Raw genomic sequence first — 9,902 nt, 5'->3', positions numbered from 1 at the left:
AACAGGACACGAGGACATGGAATGGAGGTCCGTGTGCTTGTTTTGGCTGGGGCTGAGTTAATTTTCTTCATAGTGCCCCGTATGGCGCTGTTTTGGATTCTTGCTGAGAACAGTGTTGATAACACAGGGATGTTTTTGTTACAGCTGAGCAGTGCTTACCCAGAGTCAAGGCCTTTTCTGCTCCTCACCCCTCCCCACCAGCGAGCAGGCTGGGGGGGCACAAGGAGTTGGGGGGGGACGACACAGCTGGGACAGCTGACCCCGACTGACCAGAGGGGTATTCCAGACCATAGGACAACACACTCAGCATACAAAGCTGAGGGGACGATCGGAGGGATGGCGTTCGTCTTCCCAAGTCACCGTTACGTGTGATGGAGCCCTGCTTTCCTGGAGATGGCTGAACACCTGCCTGCCCAAGGGAAGCAGTGGACGAATTCCATGTTTTGCTTTGCTTGCGTGCACGGCTTTTGCTTTACCTATTAAACCATCTTTATCTCAGCCCACGAGTTTTCTTGTTTTTACCCTTCCGATCCTCTCCCCCATCCCAATGTGGGGGCAGTGAGCGAGCAGCTGCGTGGTCCTTAGTTGCTGGCTGGGTTTAAACCACAACAGTCCTTTTTGGCGCCCAGCATGGGGCTCAAAGTGTTCGAGATAACACCAGATTTGACTGGAATGTGCCAGGTGGAATTTATAGCTGTTACTGCTGTTTAGCTATTAATCGGCAGGCCTCTGTGCTTGCCATGGGGCTTGCTTGCCTTACTGTATATTAGAGTCTAGTGCTCGTTAGTGGCTGCTTTTTGCCTTCGCTGCTTGCTGTGCTGCTGAGCTGCTTGTCATCTTTACTGTGCCTGGGAACATTTTGGTGACAGCACTGGCGATGCAGCTAGGGTGGCAGATGGCCAGCTGTTCCTGTGCTGCTGTGCTGGACAGGCTGGAACTCCAGTGTGAACTCGAGTTGAAGGGACTGTGACCTGTGGATGAGTCCACATGGGAGCAGGACACCCTGAAGCGTCTGTGGCCGTGGATGAGTCCACGCCAGAGCAGGTACATCTCGAAGCATCTGTGGCCGTGGTAATGTCTGTGCCACAGCAGGTATACCTCTGGAGGGATTGTGGCCCAAGGATAAGTCCACGCTGGAGAAGGTACACCTCGAAGCATCTGTGGCTGTGGACAAGTCCGTGCTGTGGCAGGTGCACCCTGAAGCATCGGTGGCTCTGCATGAGGTCGTGCGGGAGCAACTCAAAACGTGTGGTGATGGATGGGCCCGCGACAGAGGGGGTACACCGCTGGAGGGACTGTGGCCATGGGTAAGGCCACGCTGGAGCAGGTATCTCTCTGACGGCACTGTGGCCCATGGGTAAGGCCACGGAGGAACAGGTGCACCTCAGAGCCACTGTGGCTGTTGAGCACCAATATGCCAGAGGTGAAACGAACAGAGGAACCAAATAGGAACAGGGCACGAGCAAGACCTTGAAACACAGGGAAGCTCGGGGAGTGGACAGGGAGACAGGAGTAGAATCGGTGGAAGAACCAGGTCATGAGGTCTGGAACTGCAAAGCAGATTAAGCAAGGTAATGAAGAAAGAGTTCCAGAGAGGTCTTAAACTATTTGCTAAGATCAGTCAAGAAAAGTTTCTTGGAATCAGAGTTTTGCTGAGCACTATAGAGAAACTCAGAGCAAATTATGGTTTAAATTGTTTGGTGTGGTTAGAGGCTGATGCCTCTCACTTTCTGTGAGAGAATAGTTGTACACTCCTTTCCCCAGCTAGTAACTTAAGAACATAGTGACTCATTTAACTGCATCTGGAAAAAGGGCAGACTTGCAGGCAATAATTTCCTAAAAGTTTCATGAAAATACAGCCTCAAATTAAAGCTGACCTCATGCTGCAGCTCTGAGGCAATGTCAACTGTCAGACAGCGGGCAAGAACTACAGTGAACCAGACTCTGGACTTTCTGCTGCTCATCTGTGTGCAATGAACACGGCTGCGTTTAAAGTACAGGCATTATCCATGAGCAAAATGCAGGCTTTTTGTTGTAAAGGCTTTTAAGCAATATTGGAAGCTTATTTGCCAATTTTATATGGAAAAATCTATATGGACTCACTCTGCTTTGAAAAACAAGACCTCAACAACACATATAATTGAACCAAGAGGACAGCGATTTTGTAAAAAAAAAAAAGTTTTTTGCACATATAAGTGTATAAGTGCGTAGAATTCTGTGCTTTTAAGCACTGTCGCTGTAACAGTGAATCACAGGCAGTTCCATTTCAGGCTACTATAGGCGTATGCTTTTGATACCCAATTGTCGCTACCCGGGCTGGACAGACCAGTGAGGGGATGTGGTGAGTTTGGAATTCCCCCCAGCTAAATGAAGGTGAAATGACACCAAATGATCAGTTAAACATTGTATTCACAGCAGAAGCAAACTGAACTTGGAAGGTGTTAACAGCAGGTGGCAGGGATTCTCTCAACAGGAATTGGCATGGAGTGACCTCAGTGATCTGTATAACCTGTGGTAACCATATACCTCAGTTCAGGGAAGAAGGAGATCCCTCCTGTTGGGTCACAAGGTTCAGAGCAGACCCCCTTGCTTTCTAGACTCCTCCTCAGAGAAGGACCCAGGGGTGGCTGGATCCACTGCTAGTCCCAGGCTTGGTCAGCAGTTTTATGTCTAAAGGGATGAGGTGTAGGGATTACAGAAAAGGAAAAAGAGAGAGCGAGACAGAGAGAGGAAAAGAGAAAGATTTCACCAGTCCTGGATCCAGCATTGGTCCAGCTGAGGGGTCCAGTTCTGGAGGGGGGGCTGCACACATGCGGCTTCAGTTTGCGTCCTTTTATCATCTCCTTGCCCCTCCTTCAGGCAGGCACTCAAACTCATCAGGCTGATTAGGTGTCATGCATGGTTTGTGCTTTCTGAACCTTTGGGAAATGGGTCGGTGGTCTTGGGGGTCATTTGGGGAGTAACTTCCCTTTCCCTGCAGACATGACCCTTGTTCGATCTTTGGCCATGCACAGTGAGCTGCCCTGCTCAGCACGTCGGAACAGGGAACTGCGCACCCTCCGGCACAGCCTCCCTGTCCAGCTGCTGATGGGCTTCTCACCTGCCCTTCGTAGTTAGGCAGAACTTGCCCTATCTCAATGTTTGAGACATTAACTCTTTCAGTCTCTCACACCAGTCACAGGTAGCATGTACCTCTTGCCTTTAGGGAACTTGCAATGAACTCGGTATTAAGGGCTAGTATCCTAAATTAGCCTGTTTCTCCCCCATAGCTATGCTTCAGGTCCTAAGAACCTGATTAGATAACAGGAGCTACTACAGGCAGAAGTAGCAGCTTTTTTACTATTAATAAAAAAAAGCAATTAAAAGGCTATAAACCTTTTCATTCCCTAGGGATTATGAGGAGAAAAAAATTAACACTGCTCCCCAAGACAGAATTCCTACCAAGTTAAAACTTTTAAAACTATTTTCTACTGCTGTCAGACTAGGAAAGCTGACTTTTGAATTCCAGTTCATGATGAGCACCGATGACTACCCACTTATTTTTATTCCTTGTAGATGTTACAGTGAGTTGCTTCCCAGAGGTATTCAAGTGCAAGAGGCCAATTCTCAAAAGCAGAGGTATTTGGAGTGTCTTATTCCCCCTTCCCTGTTCCCATGTTTTTCAAAACCAAGAATTCTCCCAAAGAGAGGAAGAAAACAAAAGAGTGCAAACTCAATCCTAATAAAGAAATTGATACTTTGTTTACTTAAAACTGAAGTCCAGTTAGTTTTTTCTGTAAAAACAAGTATTTACAATATTATGTCAATATAGCTAGTTTCATCACTTGTAACATTTATGCTGATGCTTCAGTTCTGAAAAGCTTTTTTTGCTTCTTCCTCTGAATTTTGCGTGGCTTCTTTTTATCTTTAACAATTGGTTTTGACTCTGGTTTCACGAGCTGTATTTCCACTGGCTTTTCTTCAGCTGGAGTTTCAAAGACCACTTCAGTGGGGTCGTCTTCAATAAGCGCCTTGCTCCCTTTTTTCTTAATCTTTTGTACTTCCTTCACTTGCTGTTTCTCTCTAAACTTAGCTGCCACTGACAATCTTATCAGCCGTCGATGCTACAAAAATTAGAATATAAATTACATCAGGTTTCAAATAAGCAAGATGGAAGAAATCAGGTATTAAAGAAACAGGTGGTAATTTCTCTGCCTAATTGACAAAATCCTCAGTGTAATGCCATATTTTCAGTGACATGAATTTTACATTCATTCCATTTTTACAAAATTACTCTGTTCTGAAATTGTGATCAGTTGGGGCACTTTTTTCTACAAAGGGTCCCAGGGAAAGGCATACATGATTCTCCTGCACAGACAGACTGCAAAATCAGTTTTCAATTTAGTTGCTAAATGAAAGGGAAGACAAAGACAAAGCTGCTTACCATATTTGGGGACTGGTAATGGGGATTTTCATACAGAGTTGGTCCTCCAAAGCTACCTTGGAAGATTTTTATGAGGTTCAGGACAAAGCGAGGCCCAATTTCTACTAGAGATGCATCTTCTTCTATTATCTGCAGTAAAAAGAATAATTTAGTCATTTCTCATGGATCGAATCAAAGTGCATGACCTCGTAGGCACCTTGCATACAGTGCTGTACAACTGAACTTAAATCCGAGATACAATGCCACTGAAGCCGATAAGCTAGACTTGTATAAACACAATTCTGTATATAAAGCAGTACTTTTAGGTTCAAGCAAGCACTCTGGGAGTACTAGGTATTTGTGAATTCCTGCTTTAGAAAGTAAGCTGCAGCATACTTTGGGTCAAAGCAGCAAGTAAGGTTAAAAGGCAAGCAAAGCTTAGGCTTTGGCTAGTACTTCCCGTTACCAGGACAACCATCACAGAATCACAACAGAACTGCAAGCTGAAGTACACAGAACTTAAACCAGCTCTTTCCAGAGATATGGGAGAAGGTAAGTCATTTTAGGACACTGGAATTACCTTGTGCAAGCACTAGGTGTTGGCATATCCTGATAATAATGATTCTTCTCATTTTATTGTAATTAATGGATTTGATATGACATTACTCCACTGAGCTCCCCTCGATGAGCTAAAAGAGACCACTAACCTGGTAATTCCGAAACCAGATCCTCTCATCCGTAATGGTGAAGGTGAAAACATGATCCACAAAAGGCTGGCTTTTGGGGTGATACTGTGGTGTACTAAATATCTGTAATAAAAGGCAGCATTTCTAAATATCTGTAATTTAAAAGGCCAAATATAAACAGCTCATTTTTAATTCATTTTAATTTACTAAGATCCTGATCCCAGGTTACATTTCAAAACTCAAGAACAAGAGTCCCAATGATTTTAAGCACATGACCCTAATCCTTTGAAGATTTTTTGCAAGTTCGGAAGTGTAAAACTACTACTTAAAAAAACACTTGAGATTTTTAAATATGTTGCCAAAAAACATTTCCAATGAGGAAGAAACACTGGAGAGCAGAATTATAGACTGACCTGAATAAACAATTCTTTTAGGAGGGCATAGTGTGGCTCCTTGTCAAATGTCTACAAAGAAAAAACATAATTTTACATACAAAACTAAATGCAATAGTCACACAAAGAAAACAAAAGCATACTCAATGAAATAAAACTATACTTACTGGATCAAAAGACAAAAGGGGCCGTGAGCCCCTCAGGCAGTTTCCTGTCATCTTCAATTCAGCCAGCGTGTGAACTACAGTAATTTTTTTTTTAAAAGATCATTTTAGTACGTAGAGAAAACTGTACAGACAAGAAAGCAAGAGTCCAAACACAGTAATGTCAACCAACTTACCGTTCTGCACTAAGAATTTAGCTGATGGTCCCTGTGGTGTATTCGAAAGCCTGCAGAGGACAGGTAGCAGGCAAGAAAGAAAAGAAAAATGTTAACAGCAGCGAGAAGGTATGCTGGATTTCAACAGTACACTCCAACCAGTTATTTTTGTATTGAAGTAATTTCAGTTGCCTTTATAGCATTATTGCGTTCATTCAACATACTTATAAATACTTGCTTTCTGAACAAGTTTGTAAAATGCTTCTGTAAACAGTCTACAAAAGCTGGTTGTGCATTGTAAACTTGCATCACGCGCAGAAGTGCAAGATTAGTACAGATTTAACTAAGCAACAATACTTCATGCATCTCCACTATTACGCTAAGAAACTTTAGATAGAATGGAAGCATCCCCAGCTATATATAGAAATGTATGACAACATAACATCTCCTTACCACATATAGAGATCCTGTTTCTTTTTGGCTTCGAAAAAGATGCACTTATTGCAGTTTTTCATTTCACACACCTACACAAGACACATCAAATTAGCTGTTTACAAAACTCTGAAGTAATTTTCAAAAACTTTCCACATTAATCTCTAATATCTTCCCCCCTCCAAAACAGAAGTTCAAAAGCAAAGGTCTCATCTTAATAAATTAGACCTAATGATCCCCAAGCTTAAGTTGAAGCACTTGTTTTGCTGAAAAATCTTACGTATTTTATTACCAGGAGTAAAAACTTCACTAAAGCTAAAAGCAATCTGATAAGCGCTCCAGGACATAAACATTAGAGCAGGAGCTGTGACATTAGGTTCTAGTTTCAGAACCACCAATTCCCTACTATATTGTTTGGCCTGGCTGCGTATTTGTTCCCTGCTTTCTTCAAGTATAAACTGTAATACACCTTTCACCTATATAGAAAGGCACATTCTGTTTTATTTCTTCATGACGGAAGTCTATGTTTAATTAAAGGTTTAATTTTATTAATCAAAGGCCAACTTCCTGTTTAAATAAGAGCACTTTTTGAATATCAATAATTTTCATCTATGAAGTTATACAACTCCTGTAACTAGTATGAGATCCTTTGAACTTGGCTGCCCTTTGCTCTTGCACATTGCATTTCCAGAGAAAATAAAGAAGCGCTAGTTAAATCCTGGATTACCTCATTAATTACAAATAACTGGTCTTTACGGTCCATTTTAGTATCTGGAAGACAAGAACAACATTTAGAAAGCTGGAAAACCAATTTAACACAAGAAGTCCTTTTAACAGTCAGTCCTTTTGCAAAAATTTTACTGGTTATAAATGAAAGATTAAGAATAACTACCAAGATGCTTCAGCCATGTTATGCAATAAATAAACATAACAACAAAAGCATCTGTGCACTTACATGACTGAGGCCATAGGAATCATTTCCCAGAAACTATTAAGACACAACGACAGTTGCGGTATTTGTTGCCTCAAAAGAGATTTGGTGTTTAAGATAAAAGTTTCATCAAAACAGTTAGGTACCACATTTTTAAAAGGAACAGGTGGTTAGAATGTCTTGGTTTAAAACTATTCTGAAAATATGTTAGGGACGATGGCTAACCCTACCTGCTTTAGAGTGAGGCATCAATGTCCTCAAGTCTTGCATTAGGTGCCTTGTTCTGAAATTAATTCCACGAGAAGAGAAAATAAGCACTCGCTCCTTGTTTTTCCATTTACCCTAGAAAAAAGACACAAAAGTTAAGCAGGAAGTTTCTAGCCTTAAAACTACTACAACACAGCAACAATGGAAGTTTGATCTGTAATTACAAAAAAACGCAGTAAGAACATTTGTTATTAACATTATCTGCCCATGCGCACAGATTCACTCTTTCAGCAGGAGTGATGACGTCCCTGCAGAACAAGGGGGTGTAAGTTTTTACATAAAGAACTGCCATCCATTCTGCTTCAGTATGTTCCTACGTAAAGTCTTTCACCAGTACAAAGCACGTAAACATTAAAAAAGCCATAGGCATGATTTATTTGCAAAAGGCACCCCTGCTTCCCCGCAAAACGAGCCGAGCCACAGTCTGGGAGCACAGTTTGGCTTTTCCTACACATGAGCACACGAGATCTCAGACTTCAACGTGCTACTTTTGTTTTTCTTTTCAGCAAACTACAAGGCAATTATTGAAGCCTTCTCAGGACGACTTCTCAATGAAACAGGTATCATTTCCGTATATCCTTTGTATGGAACAGAATTATCCAACTCTTCCAAAATACTTTTGCGATTGAGGTCATACATCTTATTTACGTGGACCAGAAAAGCGCTCTTCGCGTGTTTGCATAGAAACAACGTGCGCTCCCACGTTACTTTTACTGGTGCTGGGATTATTAAAAAAAACAAACAAACCCAAAAAACCCCACGAATACGCCTCTCCATCCCCCCTTAGCAGCGGGGTCCCCCCCCCAGACCCCGCGAGTCCCGGCACCCCGGCCCTGGGAGCAGCAAAGGCAGCAGAAGCCGGTCCCCAGGAACGGCGCTGCCCGGCACCACCGCGCTGCGATGGCTCAAGGCCGGCCCGGGCAGGGAGCGGAGAGGAGTGGGACACCCGGCCCGGCCCGGCCCGGCGGGGCTGGCAGGTACCTGGGAGACCGGCGGCGGGATGCTGTACTCCGCTCCAGCCGGGCCCGGCTCGGCATCCGGCTCGGGCGCGCTCGGGGCCCCCTTAGCTCGCTTCTTCGGCCGCGCAGCCGGGGCATCACGCTTCCTCTTGGCCGCCGCCATCTTGTCCGCCCCACGCCGTCCCCACACTTCCTCTGCTTCCGCCCGCCTGCCCGCGCTTCCGGCCCTGCTCCCACTTCCGGCTCCCTCCCGGAAGCGCCGTGGCCGCCATGCCGCTCTCCGCCCGGCCGCCCGGCAGCGGCGAGCCGTACGTGCTGTCCGCCAGCTTGGACAACGCCCGCCACCTCTCCAGCCTCCTCAGGGCCGTCCACTTCCAGGACCACGCCACCTGCTTCGCCACGGTCAACGGCCTCAAGGTGACGGTGGAGGACGCCAAATGCATCCAGGCCAACGCCTTCATCCAGGTGGGAGCTGCGGCCCGGGCCCGGCTGCCGCTGGCGGGGCTGCCCCTGCCCGGCGCTGGCGGTGAGGAGGGGCCGGCACCGCCCTCAGACGGGGCCCCAGCTACGTGGCGGAGGAGGGGCAGAGCAATTTTACCCGGGGAGAAGGGGGAACTGGGCAGAAATCGGGGCATAGCTGCGGGAGCTGGCGCGGGGGAAGCGCTGTGGCGAGGCTGCGGTCGTTGATGAGATGCCCGTGCTGCCGAAGGGCCGAGCTCCGTGCCCGGTTTGTTCGTGCGTGCCTGCTTGCGGGATGAGCTTGCACTCTGGCTGAACGTGTCGGCACCTGCTCCTTCTGACCGTGCCGTTCGTAGACGCGTGAGCGAGTTCACAAAAGCGTCCGTCCGTCTTGCAAGTGTTTCCATTACGTTTCATCCCAAAGCCAAAAAGCTCAATTTAAGTCGACTCTGAACCACAGTAGAGACTCAGAGGCGCTCGTCTACAGCGTTATCAGCTGGGCTAAGCTGAGAGCTTCCAGCCGCCGGGCGGGAGCATGTGCTTCATCGCAGGACTGGAGTGGTGGTCTGACCCGTTCGCTCTCCGGTTCTGCCTGTGCTGAACTTTCTCCCGAAAGGGTGCTCGAGAGGTTACGCATAGACACAGGATCTCAGCTAGACTGAACTATCCATACAGGCAGCTTTAAATAGCGATCTAAATCATTTGTTCTTAACTTGCACTTACTATAAGACAAAAGCAGCCTTGCTCGCTTTTCTGCTACCTCTTTCTTAGCTGTGACTGTTGGCTTTGCTTCATTTCAGTTTTTTAAGGGGCGCTTTTAATTTTTTCTTCCTTTAACAATGGTTTACTTCTGAGTGGGTTTTTTTTGTTTTTATTTAATGCATATCCAACTGGTAAATGCTTTGCACATGAGAACAGGCATCGTGCTGGTTCCTGTGTTTGAAAGCATGTATGATACTGGGGATGTAAATGGAAGGAGCGGGGAATATTTTATGTTAGTAACTCAAACCCAACTTTACCTTTTTCTGTCCTTTAAAGTCTGTGTCTTTGCTATC

At 45.4% G+C, this 9,902-nt stretch overlaps 2 protein-coding genes across 2 annotated transcripts in view; both read right to left on the bottom strand.

Annotated features, from left to right (window-relative positions):
- The window catches only part of DNAJC21 (DnaJ (Hsp40) homolog, subfamily C, member 21), a 13,214-nt gene extending 12,008 nt beyond the window's left edge, over positions 1-1,206 (bottom strand). The window contains exon 1 of the mRNA XM_010565666.1: positions 849-1,206. Coding sequence (XP_010563968.1) covers positions 849-1,206 — 358 coding nt within the window. The remainder of the gene's footprint in view (positions 1-848) is intronic.
- Positions 1,207-3,700: 2,494 nt separating this feature from the next.
- Positions 3,701-8,570, bottom strand: BRIX1 (BRX1, biogenesis of ribosomes, homolog (S. cerevisiae)). Its single transcript, XM_010565636.1, has 10 exons — positions 8,411-8,570; positions 7,393-7,504; positions 6,959-7,002; positions 6,253-6,323; positions 5,821-5,870; positions 5,648-5,721; positions 5,502-5,552; positions 5,110-5,211; positions 4,424-4,552; positions 3,701-4,103 (listed from the first exon to the last, which is right to left on the bottom strand). Exons 1-10 carry the CDS (start codon positions 8,549-8,551, stop codon positions 3,834-3,836), a joined length of 1,044 nt encoding a protein of 347 aa, XP_010563938.1. The 5' UTR covers positions 8,552-8,570; the 3' UTR covers positions 3,701-3,833.
- Between the last annotated feature and the right edge of the window lie 1,332 nt (positions 8,571-9,902).

Source organism: Haliaeetus leucocephalus, unplaced genomic scaffold, assembly GCF_000737465.1.
Source record: "Haliaeetus leucocephalus isolate CR32 unplaced genomic scaffold, Haliaeetus_leucocephalus-4.0 Scaffold194, whole genome shotgun sequence".
Taxonomy (NCBI): domain Eukaryota; kingdom Metazoa; phylum Chordata; class Aves; order Accipitriformes; family Accipitridae; genus Haliaeetus; species Haliaeetus leucocephalus.
Note: the sequence above shows the minus strand (reverse complement) of the source record. Positions and strands in the feature narration are given on the sequence as shown.

Excerpts from the sequence above, each read along its gene's own strand:
- BRIX1 (XM_010565636.1), bottom strand. The coding sequence starts at position 8,551 with ATGGCGGCGGCCAAGAGGAAGCGTGATGCCCCGGCTGCGCGGCCGAAG. Across the intron at positions 4,553-5,109 it reads TCTGGTTTCGGAATTACCAG|ATAATAGAAGAAGATGCATC; the intron begins GTTAGTGGTCTC and ends TTTTTACTGCAG. Across the intron at positions 4,104-4,423 it reads ATTACCAGTCCCCAAATATG|CATCGACGGCTGATAAGATT; the intron begins GTAAGCAGCTTT and ends TAATTTTTGTAG.